General features: G+C 37.5%; 1 protein-coding gene across 25 annotated transcripts in view; it reads right to left on the reverse strand.

Annotated features, from left to right (window-relative positions):
* GPHN (gephyrin) overlaps window positions 1-22,868 on the reverse strand; it is a 270,825-nt gene continuing 247,957 nt past the window's right edge. For 14 of the 25 annotated variants that reach the window (XM_054634366.2, XM_077180341.1, XM_054634364.2 and 11 more), the window contains 6 exons: window positions 10,044-10,131; window positions 7,934-8,007; window positions 5,211-5,275; window positions 3,836-3,939; window positions 2,566-2,662; window positions 1-1,012 (listed from right to left, as the gene is read on the reverse strand). In XM_054634366.2, the coding sequence (XP_054490341.1) occupies window positions 879-1,012; window positions 2,566-2,662; window positions 3,836-3,939; window positions 5,211-5,275; window positions 7,934-8,007; window positions 10,044-10,131 (562 nt within the window). In that variant the 3' untranslated portion in view covers window positions 1-878. Of the gene's footprint in view, window positions 1,013-2,565; window positions 2,663-3,835; window positions 3,940-5,210; window positions 5,276-7,933; window positions 8,008-10,043; window positions 10,132-19,461; window positions 19,534-22,868 lie in introns of all 25 variants that reach the window. The other 11 variants (XM_077180337.1, XM_054634358.2, XM_054634351.2 and 8 more) reach the window with 1 other exon arrangement.

Here is a 22,868-nt window from a genome sequence, read left to right on the forward strand (position 1 = left end):
TGAAATTTTAAATAATGATTGAGGATTTTTTTTATTCATTTAAGTTTCAATATCATTACAGAAAATGTTATGGTACAGAGTTGTTTAACATTAGTTTTATTTCTTTGCTCATTTAATTTCCACACGAATGCTGGTAACACTAATATCTGTACAAGATCAGTCTTTGATTTTTTTTAGTTTTTAGTTCTGTACATTTTTAAATGTATTGGTTAAAAAGGCTGTCAGCACTTAAGGAAGCAATTTTTTTGTTTGTTGAAATAAAAGGTATCCAGTTACTGCCCAAGAGTACTGAGCTGGGTGGCTGCTGGGACAAGAGACATCCCTGAATGCGCGGCGAGGTGGGAGAACCTCGGGGCTTCATTGGGTTCCCAGCACAGCCACTCTGCTTTTGGCACTGTGCACATCAACACGAGATACAAGATAAAGAACAAGCAGAAGCTCTCTGTGAAGCGGTTATGAAGCATACTAATAAGGGAAATCCAAGTGTTGTCTACGCTAGTATAAATAAGCAGACAGCCTTGTTTTAAGAGCGTAAGTAGTTGTATCTTAAAGATGAGAAAAAACACAAGTTCTGCAGGCACCTACTGCTGTCTACTAAAAGCTACCGCTATTGGAACTAGCATTGAACACACAAAGCAATTGCAAGAAAAGGAAAAAGTTGCTTTGATATAATCAGAATAAATTTCTTTGTTAAGATTTGTTTTAAAGTTTTTTTTTAAAAGGTATTTATTTAAATTCCATTTGAAATATATTTCAAGATGTTGACTATACTGATCAACTTTTATCCAAATCGGAAAAACTAGCTGTGCCGTTGCATATTACAGGATACAGTCAATGATATGTGGACATGCATCAAAGCTTCGCTCTTGCTGGTGACATCATAGCCTTCCAATGACCATGACATCCACCACCTCCCCCTTGTGAAGCTCCACATACTGCTCTGTCTTTGGAGGTAGCATCAACAGTCCATTGGCACTGCGCATACTCATCAGACGACTGCTCATCTGATTCCCTACAGGAGAGAGGCAGAACAATTTCAGTGCAGTCTTCAGTTAGTTCCAAATGCTGCAACACGGTACAACAAACAAAAGCTGTTATGATGAAAATGTTTATGTGGCTAACTTATTCATGTAGCTTGGGTCTTTTTGTTCCAAGGTGGATGGAAACAGAGAACTCTGTGGAGATTTAGTCACTGCACTGGCTCTCAAAACCATCATTCTCTTTTCTGATGGTTTTCCTCTCCAGCCTTCCACATTATCTGTACCATGTATCTTGTCCTAGTAAATTGCTAATCCTATCGAAATTACTTTATTTTTAAATTTGTATACCTATTCCAGTTATACAAACATTAAGAGCAGCACAATCTAGAATGTTTTTAATATCCTGTTCTAGAATAAATTTGATTAACTCTATTCTCTTTGAATAGAATAATTTAGGCTGAAAAAAACCTCCAAAATCATTAAGTCCAACCTTTGACAGAGCAGCACCATTTCAACTAAACCATAGCACTAAGTGCCATGTCCAGTTAGTTGCTCCTTGAACTCTTCCAGGGATGGTGACTCCACCACTTCCCTTGGCAGCCTGTTCCGATCAATGTTCAACAGCCCTTTCAAGAGGCAATTCTTCCAGATGTCCAACCTGAGCCCCCACTAGTGCAGCTTGAGGCCATTTCCTCTTGTCCTGTCACTTGTTGTCACCCCCACTTGGCTACAACTTCCTTTCAGGTAGTTGTAGAGGGTGATAAGATCTCCTGTGATTCTCCTTTCTCCAGGCTAAACACCCCCAGCTCCCTCAGCCACTCCTCACAGAACTTGCTCTCCAAACCCCTCCCCAGGTTCACTGCCTGTCTCAGGAAATTCTCCAGCAACTCAATGACTTTCTTGTAATGAGGGCCCAGAACTGAACTAATATTTTCCCTGTGGAGCCTCACATGTGGTGCTTTTTGTTGAACAATTTGGATGTAGCAAAAAGACAGTTGTTTAAGGACCTAAATCTCTTGCAAAAGTGTCACAGTCAGCTTTCTAGTAATACATAGCTGAACCAGTATTCAAATCTAGTATTTACCTTAACTGCAGCTGAGTATTCAGAAGTATTCCTAGGTGGCAAACTTGACTAATAAATCCTTACTCTGTTTTAGGAGAACATCTATAGCCTCTGCTATCTTTCCTACTTTTCCAGTTCAGCTAAAATCACACTTTTTATTTGTGTTGCTCCTACCTCTGCCCCAGCTTGTGTACAACATGCACAACAGCAAAAGGAAGCAAGTGTGCCTGACTGCAAGTAAGCTTGAATGTATGCACATATTCAAGCATACATATGTGGTGTGTATGTGTATAAGGCAGGTTATTCAAATAAAGGATGCTTTAATGGTTAAATTGACAAGCCATATCAGCACTGAATTTTGTACTAATGTATGTGTATGCACGTGCACAAATGTGTGAGTAAATCAGCCTGCATAAAGTAGGTTCTATGAAAAAAACCTGTGCACACTCTTGGTTGTTCCCAGAAACCTCTTTAGGAAGGCAGGGCTGTGAGTGTCTGTCAGTCTGTGTAACTGGCACTGACCTGTACTCTGTGCCCAAGGTAGTGGTTCTTGGTGATGCCAAGTCAGAATGCACCGATGATATTCTGGGCGGGGGTCCAATTTTACATCACATGATAACTGTAGGATTAAAAACAAAGGATGAACAATGCATTCACATTGCACTGTCTAAGACAATGGAATAATCTGCTTGGTTGTTTTTCCTTAAAAACAGTCTTTTCAAAAACTTGCATTTTGAGGTAAGATGGTGTGTGCAAGATTAAAAGCTGTAGAAGGCAGAGACTACAGTATTTAAGAGACTGCAGTATTTAAGGAAATACAACTGTGATATTACAGTATCAAAGTATCTGAAGGAGTCTCTGTGCATTAAGTGGAATATTCCAAAACTGTTCCTTTACTGAGAGTTTACAGATAGTATTTCTCTAGAAAAAAACCTGGTCTCTTTGGATTACATTGCAGAAAGATAAAAATGGTATTTGCATTCAAAATCCTCCTAGCTCTGACAAAAGGAAAATGGCCAATCTTTGAAATGAAAAGACATACGGGCGATGGCTCATAATGGAAAATACATGCAAAAGTGAAGGTCACAGCAAATTGCTCTCTCTTTTAGAATATTTTAGCTGTGAGATAAAATCTGGATGCTTGAGGAAGGGCAAAAGAGAAGGCACGGGATAAGCTGTAAGAGGAGTGCATAGCCAAGAACACTTAGAAAACTACAAAAGTTGATGTATGCCTTGGTACTTTATTTGAATCAAAAACAGAAGAAGAAGACATTATAATAACATGCCTTAAATCTATATTAAATAGAGTTACACTATCCATGATTTTTTAGAAAAGTGAGAAGAGTTTAAGGAATTTATATTTCTTAGGGTGGGGATCATGTGGGTTTCTTATATAAATAACTCAACAAAAAGGCTTTAAAGTTTGTATTTTCTATTGCTAATACAGAACTATCCAGCTCTAGATATTCACAGATTACTCTGCATTTTTTACCACAGCCTAAAACAAATGTCTTTTTTAAACAGGAGATTGTCCTTGCTGCCTGATTGGCAAATGGCTGCCTCGGCATCTATATATCTCACTCCATTAGATGGCAATCTAACTCTAAAACATTACAGGACTGAATATTACCACTAACAGAGACTGAGAATGTGCCTCTATTTGTGTGAACATCTTTCCACTGCCATAACTAGTCTAGGGCTCAGATTCCACTAACACAACAATCTTTCAGAGCCCAAAGAGCTGGGCTTCAACCTCTTGTGAGAATTTTTAAATAGAGGACAAGCTTCTTACCCTGGCTTTGATGATGGTGGGCCGAGGATCCAGGATACCCTGCATTTTCCTCAGCGCAGGAACAACAAAGAGATTGCAGGTGACGACAGCTGACACAGGATTGCCTGTAGGACAAAGAACAGTTGGTGGTGATGCTCTCTTGGTTTACTCTGAAATGCTGAAAGTGAACTTATGTTTTATAGCAATTTCATTTTAAAGGACTCTACAGAGCTTTCCATGCAATGTGCTGCATACAGTACAGACTGCAGAGGTGTGTGGCAAGGAGCATGTGGCAAGTCCATCTGTTGAAAGCTACACCCTGGATGATGTGTGCTGAGGTCCTGCTCTGACCAGAATTGCCCCATGTTCCTCAGGCCCCACCATTTGCCTCTGTTCTTCTGTTACCTTTGTTCTATGCCTACATTTGTCTGGGGCTGGAGCAGAGTTAATTGTGCATAATTATTGGCTCTACCCTCACAGGGCTCTTTATTAATGACTAATGGTTCCCAGACACCAAGGGAAGAATAACTTTCAATTCCCTAACAGAGTAGCAAAATGCTTTAGGACAAATTCTGAGGAGAATTCTACTGATTTATATGTTTTCTGTTGACTCACAAAAGAGGTATATGATCACCTGTCAAACACCACTGTCTTACATATCTGGACTTCCCTAGACAACAGTTTTAAAATAAATACTATAATCAGATGGATGATCCACTGATCTCTCCCCTGTAAGAAAATGTACTGCAGCAACTAGAGCAAGAGAGGGTAGAAGCACTAGAGATACATCTGAAAACCACCAGCTTATCAAGAAAACAAGGATTGCTTGTGTAGTCAAAATTCATGGAAAGCCAGAGCAATAAGAATAAAATCAATTCCTCCTCATTTAGAAGGACAGAAATCCATAAGGAAATCTCTATTCTAAATAAGTGCTTTCCCAGGGCACACAGCCAGCAGTGGTGCAGCCGTGCTGCCCTCTTTTGGTTCCACAGCATGAGCATGATAAACAAAAATATTCCGTGACATGTTCCTTGGCATTCCCTCATTTTTGTCTCCATTTTCAATATGTCAGAGTGGGTGCACTGACTTACACCCACAGGATATTTATGGTGAAGGTGCAGGGAGCTGTAGGAAAAAACACCCCTGTGAAAAATAGAAGGAAATTGTTGGATGGAAGAAATCCTAAGACCTGTACCAGAAAATTCTGAGGACACAGACAAAAAAGAACTCTTTAGCACATCCCTGTAAGTCCATATCTTCTGGAAATTTCTGAGAAAATCTTACAGGTACCTTCCTTAGGGGCCAACACCAGGCACAGGTGCTGTGAGGTGTCACTATTCTGTTTCATGTCTGACATCTATGCACAGCAATAAAAGTAATCCACAAAACATCTTACCTGGAAGCGCAAAGATTATTTTTCTTACGCCGTCAATATCCAGAGTTGCAAAAGTTGTCGGCAGGCTATGGAGAAAGGAAGTTATTTAATATCTGCATTAGAATTTGACTGAACATTATTGTATTATTTAAAACATTTGCAAAAGAAAATAAAAAAACCAGGACATCTCTCTCTCAGCAGCTCATTAGAACCTGCTGGTTATTCCATACTGGAGGTATAATCCTCTCTTTATGGTGACAGAATAATTTTTCTTGATATGCAACTCTGAAGTTTTAAGTACACAAATTTGGAGAGGAAATATCTAAAAGGAAATGAACTAGTAATCAAAAAATCTAAATCTTGTCTTCATGCTAGAAGCCAATTAACAATGAAATAATACTGGAATTATGCAATTACAGAGCTGTGTTTGTTTTTCATATAAGGGTTCCCAATTTTTTCTAACATTGGTGACTCTAATTCTCTTACTCCAGTCTCTACAACAGTACTGCAAGGAAGCAGTATGTTTGAGCAGCTAGTCTGCAGATGAACAAATTCAGATACCACGGGCAGAGCTGCAGCCAGGTGACTCCCAGGTCTATCAATGAAGAGCTCTCTCTGCCTTTCAGAGCTGCTCAGTGATTTTGGTGACTTGCTGTGAGGGCAACTACTGTTACACAAATAGGACAGTAATGTGACAACTCAAGAATATGGCTGGCGAAGAGAAGGGACTCATCCATGAAAAAAGAATTTTATATTAGTATAATCCTTTCAAACGTTAGAAAGTATACTAGCAGCAATAATAAGGCTAGTTTCCTTGGCTTTATCTTGAGCTGACCATTTCCACCTGGTCAGCAGATGACAGTTTACAACTTTGAAGACTTGCTGCACTTTGATCATTATCACCTAGTTTTGTATCTGTTAAGACTCATCAATATCCTAGTTTACAGGGGAAGTTAGTGTTTGATGTTCCTATTTTAAAATGCCTCTAACATGATAGGAACTGTGTGCCAGACCTCCAACTATTATAACCAGTCCACAAACCAATGGACAAAAAATTGAATTTCTAGTTCATATTTACTAGAAACTCTGAATTCTTGTATGACACTTCAGCACCATCATTGGTAGAACTTTCAGTACTTCCTTCTGTCAATGCAGTTAGACAAGATAACCTTACATGAGCTCAGCAACTTTCAGACCAAGTGGAGGGATGGCAAATCCCAAGCACCACCCTGCACTCATGAAGCACATTAAATACAGGCATACAAAAAATTCTGACTTCACTCATGGAACTTACTCAAGGGATTTTTTTCCCAATATAATAACCGCAATCTACAATCTTTTAAAATGCAGTTAATAAAACCCAAGATACAATATTTTCTATTGTACTACAGCTAATGAAAAAGAGAGTGCTTACATTCTCAGTAAGAACTGATGAGCAAATGTTTTGGTAGCAATAAGAAATACCTTTCTTGTGGCATAAATAGAAAAGGGATATTTAAGGGAAAAACCCCATTTCTTGAAGTTTGTCCAGCTAGTTATTTAAAGTTCATTGCTGCAGGTCTACAGAGGAGTCACCAGGAGAAAAAATTATGTTCTCTTACAAGTAAGCCAGAGCCAGAATTTAATACTCCGAATTCTCTAAATTGAGTTATCCATTTTTGTCAGCAGCAGAGACTGGAGTGCAGATTCTGCTTCTGGGGCTTCCCTACCTTGGTTGTAGCAGTATGACAGAAGCAGTGAGCAATTTCCATGCCTAGGCTACATCCACCACGGGAAGAAACAAGCTTTTCCTCACTCATTCCTTTTGTGAAAAGGAGGTGGTGGTAGGAGCAGCACAAGCAGCAAGCCCACACGCAGTTCTTTACCAGACTGTACGCAGAGACAGTGAAAGTATTTGTCTGTTTTCACAGCAAACACCCACTTGCAGCTCTGCTCTGTGACAACAGTTCTGGGCTAGAGGGAATCATTCTGCAAAGCTGTGCTTGATCTTGTGTAGCTGGACCATTCTGACCCAGCTTGCAAAAAATCTGCCCTCCATAGGGAGTGAGGCAGAGGTGCAGACATCTTTCTGCTCTTGCACTGTGGAGAAGTGGGAACTCTCTGTTTTCAACATGTGTGATTGTCATTCTCTCTGCAGAGCACATGTTCAGACTCACTGATGAGCAGTGCCACAGCATAGAAAAGTAATGCTGAAACAGTTTTCTGGAGCAAACTAAACACATAAAGGACTCTTGCTTACTTTAAAGTTACTATGCTCAATATGCCAATTAGACAAAGCTTTGTCAATTACCTGTCATTCAACCTCTCTCAAGGAACTGCTTGTAGGAATATAAATTATGCAAATTTTGAAGTGAAATGAGATACTCTTTAAGCAAACTGCCCATTTAATATCCTTATATTTCCTGGTTATTTCATGGTAATGTCAATGTGAGCTCTGTGATCACACTGAAGGCTGTGGCAATGTTTAAACCATGCTGGCTGCCCACCAGTCCCCAAACCTGATTTGCAACAGTTATCAGAGAAATATCTCTTACTGATAAAAAAAAAATCTCTCTGTTCCAGTTAATTTCACCCATAAAGATGATGACTAATCTGAAGAGCACTAATTTTGCTGCTTTTCCCTCATATATCTATTCTGTGGTTTATAATATATTTGGAAAAGTGAAATCTACTGAAGTACTTCACTAGGATATTTGGCCCAATGTAGCCTCTATCTAGGCTGCCAAAGCAGAAAGATTTCTTACCCAGGTTTCATAAAAACTCTGCCAAAGTGAATCTGTGCGTGAAGATCAATATCCAGCACCTGTTTAAGATAGTCCTGTTTAATTAAAAAAAAAATAATTAAGTAACATCAAAGTGGCTTTACATCATCTAAGCATTCAAAGCAATTAATTAGTATCAAGTGAAGATGAAAATTTGCATATCCTGAAAGTGCTACAGCCCAGTGGGGAATTTTCAGCATTTGAAAGAAAGTGCTTTGCAAAAGAAGTAAAGAGCAGACTCATTTAGGTGCCAAACCTGACTCCAGGAGAACATATATTTCCTTTAAATACATCTGCAGCATCAGAATCTTAGAGCACCCCACAAATACCTACTACTAAAACATTGTCCATGTCAAAGATGAAAAAACCCTTTACAATTCAAAGCTAAGACTTTAAATGATCAAGTTATTTAAATTTTGCCATGAAAGCTATCAGTTGTAGATTTGGAGATCTCCTACTACTTTTGAAATCAATACTGTACTGTAGAAATCATAGTTTTCCAGGATACTGTAATTATTGTAATTTCTTTGCTCTAATGGTCTAATTCACTGTAGTTAGTTTTACATTACTTAGAAATAAAAACTGTGGGTGGTTTGTGAATGAGTTTAAGCTAAATGATTTTGCATAAACACGATTGATCCAGTTATTAAAACAAATGGAATTACTTGTTTAATGTTTATTGACAATTGCTGTGCCTAAAGATGTAGTACCTTATCTGTTGTGTTTAGGCTAAAGACTTGGGCCATAGTAGTCATCTGTGAAGACAGACTTTGAAAGCAGTAAATCTGAAACTCCCTGGCAGTTAGCCCTTTTTTTTTGTGCATGTGTGTGTTCAAGTACTTGGAAAGCAGCAACTCATTTCAGCCAGGTGTTAACTCTCAATTATTAATTGCATTAACCCCTCCTTTACTTTCTGTTTACTGTTTGGATGTTCATAGCTATTTCATTAAAAATGAAGGAAGCTGCAGAAAGCTCAGTATCAGAGGGCAGACCATCAGTGGAATGTAGAGCCTACTGACTTTAGGCTGTTGCCTCAAATTCAGACTGGGGAGAAATGAGCTGATAGTCTGAATGTCTGTAAGACCAATCAGCAGTTCAGCTACTTCTTAGTGGTATTGTGTCTATACTATGTTGCCACAATCCCAGTTTAAAGACCAGTACTTGTCCTTGATTATTTTTCTAGGCATACTGGAGACAATGGGAATAATTGAAATTTATTTGCACTGGTTTAATTAATTATCCATTTTCAGTATGTATCCAATGATATGATTTCTACTCCGAAAAGTAAACAAAACCAGCACTCATGTTTCCCACCTCCTAATGACCGTCTTTAGTATCTGTTAGTTATAAAAGATGTTTATTTTACCTGCCAAACTCACAGATTCAGCTTGGGATCAAAAAGTAATTTGAGTTTTCCTTCGCATAAGTCATGATTAATAAATGTCCTGCAGGTTCATCTATGCCCCACCAGCATCTGTGTATCCCTATTTTCTTTGATGGTTTTGGCACAGGGATAATCAACAGGAACTCAATCAACAATTCTGTTAATGATTCAAAAGGCAAATATATCAGCTCACTGGGTTTCATATGTATTCTCTGTAGGACTATCAGGTGCAAAATGTGATAAAACTATTTTTGTAACAGATAGAGCTTTGGCACATTCAGGAAACAGATGTGCTGAGTAAAAAAAATACTATTTATATACTCAGGTTGCTTTTCGAAGTACTTTCAAAGTACCTTAAATCTATCTACATTTTACCTGCTCTAAAAATAAAGTCTATTGTCTTCATGTGCTATTAACCCAGCACCTTCCTCATCTACATAAATCATCCCTTAAATAAAAACACATTTATAAATCCCTCACATCAAGAATTAAAAGCTTCTCTGTTATACTATGTCAACTACACTACAGAAACAAGAATGAACAGAATGAGCTTTGAAGATTATTTTCTTAAGTAATTCACATGTAAGTGTTCCAACAAAAGTAAGGTCCATTTTTAATAAACATTAATACAAAAGTAGTAGCCTGGACGACAGATTTTGGTTTGAAATTCTTACATATATTGTAGGAAGTCACTTAAATTTTGCATACCTTTTCCCCCATAGATACACCTCCTGATGTAATGATCACATCAGCACGGCTGATACCCTCATTCAGTGCATTCAGTAAATCATCTGGGCTGCAGGAAAGAACAGGCAAGCAGATTAGTGGCATGGAATTATTATGAGTTGTAATATAAATCTGTGTGCACATATACAGATGCATATACACACTTGTTTTAAGAGAATAATGCAAGCTCTTTTCCTTCTTAAGATTCCACACTGTTCAATTCTAGTCAAGAGCTGCAATCTCATTAAGTGAACACCACACTGTTTGGCACCTTTCTGTCTAAAGTTTGCAACAGGAACAGTGGGATACTTTAGACTGGGGCTGAAGAATGCTATTATAAGTGTCTAAGAGTATGCAATTGGCACAATAGGTAGTAATACAAATTGTGACTTAGATGAACTGACAGGGATATATAAAGGCACCTGACACATGAAAATTACTGACCACCAAGCAGGCTGCAGTACTACCTGTCTAGATTATCTGATGTGTGCAAAAAATGGGGATGAGGCTCCACTTCAAACTTTTGAAGAGTGGGAGTAAATCCTTTGTTTCCCTTCTCTGTTAGAGGGTTCTGCAGCAAAACCACCTATACATATCCACTTCAGCTTGCAAAAACACAATCCGTGCTGTTAAAAGGTCTATTCACCTTCATGAGAAACAGTGCAATGGGAGCTATAATATTCTCCTTACAAAGAGTATAACTGTGAAGGAAATTAGTGTCCTAACTCTTTTCTTTCCGTTTTAGGTCTAAACTGGAAACTTTGAAGCAAGCATTAGATATTAAAGAGCAGTACAGATGATAATTCAGAGCTTCAAGGCATGCAGTGGAGAAACTCTGTAATACAACTCACACAGGTCCAAAGGAATCAAAACCAATTTCCAATATATTAAATTCATACTTTGCATTTAACATTTGTGAACTGACCAGAATCTGACCGGCTGCTATGAGCGTATTGCTTCTTCAACAGTATGTTTTCAGTTCAGTGATCCTGAAAGTTTTTCATGGGAGGCTGTTCTTATTAGAATGCCATTGAAAGAATGGGCAATAAGGCTAGTGACTGTATGAAGGCCTTCAGCTGGAATACAGTACCTCAGGTAAATGCCACACTACAACTACAAAACGCCATTGTGGGTGATGAATGCAGGCTGAAAATGGCATGAGGGCTATCCTTTGAGAGCTCGAGCTGTATTTCATCAGAAAGTAGACCTACAGCAGTAATTTTGGAGTTTGAGCTGAAAACACAAAAATTAGGAATATTATGCAAGTTCTAGTTGACCTTTCATAGACTAGCAGAAACTCTGTGTTTCCAAATGTCTCAAAAAGAAAAATCCTTTCCTCTGAGCATCCTTCCTTTGCCCATGGTTCAGCGAAATACAAGCAGCAGTTAGCATGATGTGCTGCTGTGTGTACTACATTTTATGGGATGCAAGAACGAGTGCACTCCCTTACTGAGTAAATAGCTCAGTGCATGCAACCTTGCACATGCCTCATCTCACCAGAGAACCCTCCAGCATCCTCTATCCTGGTTATGCCTTACAGGCAGGAAGACTCAAGACTCTTTCTCCACAATGTCCAGTGACTGAAGCACCATGTTCTTGGGCATCACAGTGCAGTCATCCTGCACAACTTTATTATCTGTGCTGGGTTACACCCCTCTCTAGGGTCAGATTGCTTTGTTAGAGGTAGGCAACAAGATGCAGCAGAAAGAAGGGCAGATTGCTGTAGACTGCAATCAATAGGATAGAATTATACACAATCCCTTTTTAAAAGGAAATAGAGGCTGTAGTTCTGTGGCATGCCATCATGACTATTGTTTCGGGTACTGTGTATCTTGGATACTCTTAATGGCCAACAAAAAATGCCTAAACTGTTTTCCTTGGGAGAAAAATAAATGGGCCCAAGCAAAACCATCTTCTTTGTTCTTTAGGAAACTGAGACATTTTATCAGCTGCCCCTTCTGAAATCTCGGGATCATTTTCTCCAAAATCCAGCACAAGTCTTCACTAGTCATTGAAGGAAAGCAGAAAGGAGCAAGTCTGCTGTTGGCTACTTCAAAACCAATTATCTCGTATTGATCCTCTAAGTAGTATCTGTACGTAACAAGATATTATTTAAGATTATTATAGAGTTTGTACCAGGAAAAGTCTCTCAAGATCTAAGTATTCTTTAAACCTTGCCACTGAGGCTGCTTGGAATGCAACAAGGAATACATATTCATTACCTAGGTCGATATTGGCATTCCTGAGGCACGGCAGTCAGACATATGCCACTATTGCCAGCCTAAGATTGCTTTCAGTACATTTTTCTCATTAGGTTGTGATGGAGCTGAGGACCTTATCTTGAACTTGCTCCAGGCTGTTTCATTTTATCTTGTTAAATTATTTAAAAGTTATTCATAGGTAGCAAGTCTACCTGTCTGGGGACATGCTAATTCTGGATAATGAAGTGGGCTTGCTTTCAGCTGTGGTTTGAGAATAATGGAAGGAACAATAAAAAGCAAACAAATATATATTTAATTGTTGTTTAAGTTAAATAGAATGGAAAGGCAACTACTTACACATGGAATATATATATATGTATGTATTTGTATATACATTAAATCACTTAACAAAGGAAAAAAAATCCCCCTCCCCCTCCAAATAAGTTTAAACTCAAACCAGGTGAGGACACAATTCACATCTTTCCTTATGAGGACAGCATACCACTGGACTAGTTAATCAATCAGGTATTTTTATTTTGTCATGTAAAAAGCTGGATGTTACTGGACTTGGTGCATTTTTAGAATTTTCAGTAAATGATCTGTATAATATACTTTTCTTCAGCATTTTTAAATTCTTTTCTTTACCATCTGAATAGTGCAAGGCATTAAAAAATTCTATCATTAAAACTTATCCAGGCAATAGCACTGCATAGCATCTTTAACATAGTTACAGAATGAATTTAATTATTTCAAAAGGAAAGATGGGATAGAAATGTTGTTGCAATAAACTGAATAATTATGTTAGCTTGGTTTTTATTTTGAAAAAAAGGAGACAGAATTCCCTCCCTTGCTGTTGTAGAAAATGTCTCTTTTTTGGACATTTTTGGCAGACCTTTTTTTGTCACTCAGGTCTGCTTAACTTTATGTTGTACTTAAAGCTAGTAGTTCCATGACTCTGCAATTAGCACCAAACACTCCTTACAGGAGTCCCCTGTTGCAGTCTCCAATCAACACTGTGAACATTTCCCTCGCCTTTAGTGGATTTGATGCAGAGAGTTATTACTCAAATTGCATATTAACACTGAGTGGATACAATCAGATAACAAGATACTACTTGTTTCATTTGTTGTGTAACAGTGAGCAGCTGCTCCTTTAGATTGAAAAAGTATATAAAAGGAAAGGGAATAAATAACAAAAACAATTAGATTCTGAAAGAATAGATGACTTTGGCATCTGAGTATAGCATAACAAGATTGTTTTAAAAGGCAGGTGAAAAATTGCCATGAAGCTGAGAAATAGCACTCACTGTCTGAGCAGGTACAAATCAGAAGCTATATTCTGAAGCAGGGCAGGATACTGGATTAGCTAGATTAATGGTCTAATTTACTACAATAAATCCTTTAAAATATCTTGTCAAAGTGCTATTCTCGGATTTTTTTCCTTCATGGACAGAACTGTAACAGGTGCTAAAATATAATGGTGAATACCTTAATCAATATAAAGTAGATTTTGATGGGAAGTCTAATTTCCAGATGGCCAAATTACTCAATTTCATTTGGTGATTTTCAAAGTCAGAGTGACATTGTGCACAAAAAGGAAATGTGCTTTTCTAACACACTGCAACTTATTAGAAAAGTTATACTCAGGTATGTTTCAGATCACATCTGATCATCTCTTTTTAACACCTCAAAGAAAATTTGTTATTTAAGGACTACATACAGTTTATGAAACTATTCATATACATAAATAAGGAACAAATACAAACTTTCTCTCAACACCTGGAGCAGATTGTGTCTGCATAAATATTATGTGTATTGTACATACATTTTTGAAGCTGCATAGTAATTTGCATAAAGAGTGCATATATTTTTAACTACATCTTTATGTTCTCTGCTAATTTTGTCAGTCTGATAAACAGAGTGTCTACTCTACTATCCCAGTTTCCTGATCCTTCTTGTTCAGTTTGTGGAACAGAATGAGCAGTACAATCTGGAAATTGGTTGGAGGGTAACTATTGTACAATGGCAGCAGCAAAAATCCAGTAAGTAGATGTGTGACATTGCAGCTGACTCTTGCTTTCATTGATTTGAAGAGAGGACTTGCAGGATGGCAGTACAGCAGGAACACCTTCTGGATTCATGAAAAATTCTGGTTATCAAAGTTAGTTTGTTAGTTTAAGGAAAACTTATTCAACACTTGAGCTCTCAATTGAGCTGTCTTTGAACTGAAAAGATATACAAGAAAGCTTAAGAGCTTGAACAAGAAAATGATGCAAGCCTCATTAAAATAGACATCAGGCATGTAAATTTTCTCCTTTCTACTCTCAAAAGAAATAGCTATATTATAGTCAAGACCAAAGAATTCTCTGTGTTTTAAGTGCCAGTCTGAAGTACCCTAAATTACAGTGTAATTTTCTCTTTCACATAGAAATCAACACATGTTAATTCACTCTTGTTGATCCTATTGTTGTGCTTCACTGTCATTAATTATCAATCTGTCAGCTTTTTCTGTGATACAACCCTTTACAGCAGCAGTTTGATACATGCAATTATACCGCTCAGTTTTATAATTTAATATAGAAAACAAATAACAGCAAATATTCAAAAAATCACCTACCACTCTGCAATAAAATGAGAGATCCCAGTTAAAATGGGACTAGAATCTTTAGTTAGGACTGACTTATCAAGCCATTGTCACAGTACAAAACCCATTGTTCATTACTAATTTCCAGGACCATTTCCACCACGTTCTTTGCCACAGGAGTCTCGTTCATTCAATGCAACCTCATTACCTGACAGTCACTGCCTGTCCTCGCTGCCCACTGCCACACAGAGCTGCTGCTATTGGGTGACTAACAGAAACACTCGTGGTTGTTGCATTTCTCTATGCAGCAGCCTGGGCTTTTATAAACCCAGGTCTTCTGGTAACCTTTACTTGCAAAATGTGTGCATGCACCATCACAGTCAGCACCTTGAACCTGTGTGCTTTACAGAGATCCTGGACACAGATACAGAAAGATACACATGCACCATAATGCACTAGATGCATGCACAAGTGTCTATTGTGAGTTCAAAAGCAGAGCTGGCCAACCTTTCTCGCCTGCTGTTTTACTTTATTTGAAAGTATCTTAAGTGTTTCAGTCATATTCTGAAAGACATGATTCTTCACAAATTCTGAGGAGCTACAGATTCCTGGACACACAGTGAAAATGGAAGTGCTTAGCAGTGATCCTACACAGTCACACTAGAGACCAAAGTAGTCCAGCTGCTCTCTAAAATACAATAGTTGACTGCAAACTTCAACTAGAGGTGCCCTGAGCTTAGCACATTCTGGATATGTTCCCACAAACTGGCAATAGTGGTTTGTACTACTTTTGCATCTTAGGAAGTCTCTTCCCTGCTAAAGAGATGTTCCAGAAGAAGAGGTTTAACTGAGGTACAAAGACCTGCTAGAAATTCCCATTGCATGCAAAGATCCCAGTTAAACTTCTAGTTCTACCTCCAAAATAACAAAGCATTTGCCAAATTAAAATTTTCATCAAATGATCTACTTGTTGTATTCAGAGATCTCATCAAGTTCAATGACATTTCTTCTTGAGGAAAGATGGGATATGGATTTGATCCTTTAAGATTAACTTTCATTTTTTAACTGCTCATTCAGCTGAGGTGACAGATTTCAAAATGAATAGATGAATGCAGTGAGGCATAAAGACAGAGTCTGTCACCCACTTCTCACCTCATGGCCAAGAGGAATACTTTGCATATCAGTAATTTGCAGGATGCAGGATGGTGCATAGATGCCATTATTTTTAGCCAACTAAAATCCACCTTCTGTAAAATATAATATTGAATGTAAATCGATGAATACATTTCACTGAATGCAATTCAATGAATGAATATTTGACAGTAATAGGAATTCTGTGTTTTGACTTGTATGGTTCTTGAAAGCAGAAGAAAATCCAATTTTGATGGTGTATGTAGTAACATATGGACACACTTCTGAAACTGTATTTGTTTCAAAATTCTTAAGTGTATTTCATCATGTTCTTATAATGTATCTTCCTTTTACCTTCTGTGGTATTTCCCTGGATCACTCTGAACAGATGCAGTATGTTTTCCCTAGGAAAATAGGCCAGCTTGTGAAGAAAGCTGGAATAATTACAGCAGCTTTTGGCTTGTTTGACATAATTATCTAAGTTTTTTCTATTTGACAGAAATATTAAAGAATCTGTCTTTGGAACTTTTTGCTGTTCCTTTAATTGCTGCTGCAAATATAAATGTTACTTAGCAGAATATTCTTTTTCATGTTACATGTATGAACTTTTAGGGATTTTGGTTAGAGGCCTTCAATTAGAGGTCTTCAACTTTTTCCTGAAGTAACCATGAGAGCTGTCTAATGCCTTCAATGTTTTTTTCTATATCAGGATGATAATAGATTTTCTTCCACTGTTTCGTTGATCTGCTTCAGAAGACTCCCACTCATATATATGCCAGAATGACAAAACATCAGAGAGGTCAGAAAAACAGATAGCCATGGGAGTGCTACAGGAAAGTCTCATGCATAGAGGCCAGGTGCTTATGCACTGTGGGCACATTCCTGCAGGAAGGGTCCTTGATCACATCCTTGTCTGCTGCTTGTGTACATTCAGCTGCAAGCATTTCAGTGTAAATTGTAATTTTTTCCATAAATGCTAAAAGAACAAGACCAAAGCTTTGATAACAGCTGTCTTCAGTTGCTGTGCCATTATACTGACTCTTGAGCACTTAATTCTCTCTAAATCCAGTATAGTGTGTGTCCTTTGAATGTAAGAAGCAGCCTGAGAACTGCCAGTTTCCACTAATTAAAAAACTATCCCTGGCTATTTTTGCTGGCTGAAGATAATGAACCTTGTCAGTACACTTACCAGAAATCCATTAGTTTTTCTAAGAAATTGGACAGGATTACACAGGTAAAGATTTTTAGTTTATCTTCCTTCTAACAAAGGAAGTGAGTCAATATGGAGTCACTGAAAAGTTTTCACTTTTTCAGTGCACTGGTGAGTCTGAAGGGCAACTGTGGTTCTGCAATTGTTTCATTTAGAGCACTCATGAAATTAGAATTGGCTTATTCTGACACAACTGAAAATAAAATATATGATGGATGTAATTAGTGCCAGTTGTTTACATTTAGCAAATAATATCACCAAATCTGACACACAGTGAAATGGCATTGTAATCACAGAATTTCTTACTTTTTCATTTTACTTTAGCTTCAACTGTAAGAGTAAATTTTAAATAAATTTAAAAGGTATTTAAAAATTATTTCATTCTGTTTACCCCTGTAAACTGGTGTAACTGCTATTGATCTACAGTATGGATGTCTCTAGGACAGGTAAAAAGGCAGTCTCTAAAAGCAATGCCTCACAATGAAGCAGTTACAATGAAAGCTTTCTCTAGGAAGCTCCAGCCCTTACAGAATCATAACTTAATCACTTGGAAAAAGGTCTGTCTTCAGAACAAAAATGATTGGGAAGCCACGGGTTAGAGACAATATAAAAAGTTTCTCTGACATCAGCTGTGTCCTAAAACAAGTAGTTATTTTTTAGAAAATACCAAATGAAATATGGCATTGATTTTTGTTTCCTAAAAAAAATTAAAATTCTCCATGAAGAATAAACTAAATAAGTGAAGAGAAGGAACTGAGAAACTTATCCTGTTTAAGACCAGAAATTTAATTTTTTTGACAGCTACTAGTTAGTGGAAGGAACTAGAACTTCATTTGTCTCTACAATACTGGACCATATTCCTTCAAGCACAAAGATGATTTAAACATAACAAAATGCCCATTGCCTTTTCTCCTGCTCTGGAAGCAGAAGCATTTTTTTTATTGCTCATGCTTTGGGTAGGAAGACTTATTCTAGGGGTTGGTTTTTGTTGGTGCTTTCCCTCACACTGCCTAGAAGAGACTAAAGGCTTATTTAATGTTTTATGCAGTAGCAATGAGTTGTGAACTGACTTGTATGAGGAATTCCAAGTCCATCACCTGCTGGTAGATTTCATCTTTTAAGTAATTTCAGATAAAGCAGACAGTCTGTATCACGTTCTTCACATTAATTTAAAATGTTTTAAATATAACAGATTCTCATAAATTTTTTGGACGTGTAGTATAGTTAAAGGTTTAGTCCATTACATAATAAAAACCTAGATTTATAACAACCTGGCTTCAGCATGAATAACTAATTGCTAAACAAGAATCAGTTTTTTGAAAGCCAGAGATATGGCAGATTGACTAAGTCACGAGAACAGCAATTTGTTTTGTTTTTGTTTTGTTTTGTTTTCCAGTATGCAAACATTAAGCTATAACCCAATCCTCCAACTTTTTCTAACAAAAATGAGCCCATTTACCCTAGTGAGGATCCTCACATGTGAAGTTTTCAGGTACAGTCTTCAATAGGATTTTCATTCCTTTTCTACCCATTTTTATTTCCTACGTGAATGAAACTATAGAAACTCATTGTTTCTGTTTGTTAATGGAGAAAATGACAGGTGGTTTGTTCGCCCTCTGTCATCACTCCTGCTCCTTAGGCCTGTCTATGTTAAAGGGCAAGTTCTGAACATTAATCTATATTATTAAATTATCTCCCTAAGTAAGACATAGTATATAATTGCATATGTATTTTGGAAAAAATGCATAGTACATAGTTTAGAGATTTCCTGAGTGTTTCAGTTAGCCTGCTTTAGAGATGATCAGCATAGTGGTGGAAAACCAAGTATGCAGTATTACAGATTCACAGAACACCCTGAGTTGGAAGGGACCCAAGAGGATCACTGAGGTCCAACTCCTGTTACGACTGAAGAATCACAGCAGTGACTTCCCTGGATTCCACTACTACCTTCAAGCAGGATTTTTCCTAATTGGCTCTGTTTTTAAAAGGGAAAAACCTTGCTGAATAAAGATGTTTGCTGCTACTGATGAGTAATGTAAACATTTTCATTTTAGCAATGCTGTGGAGCCATGTAAGTCTACAGTGCGCTGGTGCATAAGAACTTAACTGAAAAGGCAATGCTACTTAATGGAGAGAAATAACAGACCATCTGCTCCTGTAGGCAAATGTTGGTAGGAATTGTGCTCCAAGCTCTGCCCTGACAGACACCTGGCCGAGCCTGCCTGTGAGCATGCACGTGCCTCACCGTCCCAAGTGGTTCAAAAACAGTGCTCACCAATCTGGTAGGCCTGTCTCCGCAGTGTTCTGGAAGCTCTGTGTCCCTTCTTCTTTAAAAACATCTGGCTTCCTGAGGGTAAAGGAAGCAGAAGGGGTATAATAAAGAAGCCAGGGAAGGAGAGAGTCTCCTGGGGTCAAAGGGAAGCTCTGTGCCCAGCTGTGTCCCCCTTGGTGGCTCTAGATATTCAAAATCACCACAGGAAATGCTTCCTCTTTGCATGGCCAGCCAATGGGAGAGAAAGGGAGCGCACGGGAACATCTTTCCCTTACAGTTCGGATGGGCTTCTCCCAAGAAATGAAGAGTAAAGTTATGGAAGGATTTAGGCTCAACTGGGCATGCCAGCAAAGCATAGTTCATCTTTCCTTGCAGTGTCTATGGAGAAACTTCTTTACTCTTGAATTCAAAACAAAGCAAACTGAAGTGTTAAACAGCTTGACGTTTTGGAAGGAGGATTACAGATAATGGGAAAATATTTGGAGATAGGCCCCATTGAAATATTTTTACTCACACTTTTAGCTTCTTATTCAGCAAATAGGTCTCAAGGCATAATAACTGTCACCGTCTTAACTTCAAGGGGGAAAGAGCTGTAATTATCCTAATTTTTTAACTCCATAGTCAATAAAGATGCCACTTCATTCATGAGAAGCTTCATACCCTGCTGCAAAAGGCAGGATTAGAAAAAATGTCCAAAACTGAGAAAGTTACTCCTATCAAGACCTTATTTAAAACAATTAATGATTTGTTATGAATTCCCAATTATGAAGGCAGCATTACCTTTTACATATACTTCTTCCAAGTCAGTTTTGCTGTGAAAAAACTATTTTTAGATAGTGTCCTTTGTAAAAGGAATATGAAATCAATAGAAATGATGTTTTTATACTCTTAAATGTAGGGCAATTAAATGCTAAAAAATCTTCATTAGACACAAAGATTTATAAATATTCCCTTAAAAAAACCCTGAAATCAGATATTCATGATTGAAATGGACCATGACATCAGTCATCGCTGTGTGACTCTTGAGCCATTTCTCCATATCAGCTGGCTACACAGTTAACAACAACAAAGTCAACCTCCCTCCCCAGTCCATGGCCAGATGAGCCTGCACAAGGTGGCTTCAGTCTGGCATTTCAAAGATCATTTCTGTGCTGCAGACACTCATGTCCTGTCTGACTGGGGAATGTGAGAAGAAGATTGGGCCAATGTCCCTACACTACTGTTACACATGCCCAAACTCACTGCTAACACGATATCCAAAATCCTCTTTTGTCCCCTTGTAAATCCACGCCATGTTTCTCCTCATAGTTCATAAAGAGGGTCTGTCAGATTGAATGTATACTAATGTTGATAGGAAGAGATGGAAAAATATTCAAATTATTCAGGGTAAAAGTTTAGATGTCCATTTCTTTCTGACAGGCTTCCCAAGAAAGCCATTTCCTAAAATGGCTTCAGTCTCTCATTTTCTCTTCCATTCGTTGCCAGAGTAACAAAGTCAATCTCTGTTTCTCAAAACAGGGTCCCTGTGTGATGAAGTGACACATAAAAGACTTTGGGATTTCATGAATGATCCCAGATTCTGGTTTAACCACCAATGTTACAGACAGCAGTCTCAACAATCCAAAATCTTTTCCAGCGTGATGCTAAGCTCTGTTGTGTAATTTCTGCTGGTACTAGTCTTCTGATTTTATGCTTCTACTATGTATTGTCCATTAGAATAACATAAAAATTAATTTAATTCTCTGAAATAATACTTAAGAGATTATTTGCAACCAGGAGAAATAACTCTCTTTTTTTTATTATTTAGTATTTAAAATAGTGTGAGAACCTCCCTGAACTCACTTTTGTTGGAATTGTAAATAAATTTGCAATCTCACTTTGATATAAATATCAAAGCATTTGATTTAGTTTCCTAATAACTAATTACTATCACTGTTAAAATTATGCTTCCACTCTGAATCAGTCTAACTTGAATACATAGGCACTGCTGCTGAAATAGAAAGCTTATCAAGTTTGTTCTCCATGTGGCTCAGTATTACTGGAAGGTAATCAAGTGATCTTGTAAGAACATCTGTTGAACTAAACAGCCTGAGTTCTGGTATTACTTTAGTACTCAGTCCATCTTTTAACCACTTAAGAAATTTAATGGTTCTTGTCCTGGGAATACAAAGGTGAGGGCAAATTTCATCTTCTAATTCTAGAGGAGATTAGCTCTTTATATATATATATATATATATATGTGCTAGAACTTCTATTTAGATGATTCACAAATGTTTCCTTAAATCTTTACTTCTTAGGATATAAACCTCCAGTCTGTAAATTTTACTTATATTCTTTACTCCTCTATATATCAATTAATATTTGGTTGTATTAACAGCCAAATATTACTTAACCCAGTTTTGTAAGTGATTCCCATCATGGACACAGTGAGCCATCTTCAGTGTTCACCACCTCTTTGACTGTTCTGTATCTACTGCCTTTATTAGTTTTCATTACTTTCTTCTAGGATATTAGTAAAATTTCAAGCCTCAAAAATTTCTCAGTGACTTGGAAACTCAAATTCCATTTTATGCTCTAGGCAATTAAGAAAGTTGAAAGTCATTTAAGTGAAGGATACTTTGGCCTCTAGAAGCTGAAATTCTCTTGAAAACGGAACTTATCTCTTCAAGGACTTTTAAAATTGTTAACTTAAGCCTCAAAAATGGACCATAAAAATTAGTAATTTTTATTTTCCTCAAACAAATAGATTCTCTCTGTTTTCAAAGATAGGATTTTCAAAGTGTTCTGTCCTCTTTATTATCTGCTCTTTACTGTCAATGTGCTACTACTGAGCTGTGATTCTAAACATGCTAATTCAGGAAGGAGCCCATGCTTGTGTTGAACACAGTTAGGAGAACGACACACTGCTGTGCATTAGCTTTGCACCAGTCACCTCTACAGCATGAAATTTTATTACCTGACACACTATGTATTTTCCTACTGGTACAGAAGACTCCCTAGGACTTGCACTGTCCCATTTCACAAGTTCTTTTTTCACCTCTGTTTTGGCTGAGACATTCCTTTGTGGTTTTGGAAGACGTGCATTAGATGAGATGACTTGTCAATATGACAACTTATCTGAAGATTTCCCTAATGATTATCAAGAGTTGTTGTGACAGATATTAAACATTTCTGCTTGAAAAGGAGAATATTCTTGGCAGGGCACAAGGAAGGAGAGGACATCTACATCTGAATCACCTTCAAACCATTACTCTGTGTTCCTGCATTCATTAGGCTATGATCAAAATTTATAACAACATCATTTTTTGAGTAGAACTGGAAGTGAAGTCACTTTAGCAAAACCTAATACTGTGACATTTAATGTACTGTCTTTTCTCTAACATGCATTTTCTTACAGCCATTTGTTAAAT

Source organism: Agelaius phoeniceus, chromosome 6, assembly GCF_051311805.1.
Source record: "Agelaius phoeniceus isolate bAgePho1 chromosome 6, bAgePho1.hap1, whole genome shotgun sequence".
NCBI classification, from domain to species: Eukaryota; Metazoa; Chordata; class Aves; order Passeriformes; family Icteridae; genus Agelaius; species Agelaius phoeniceus.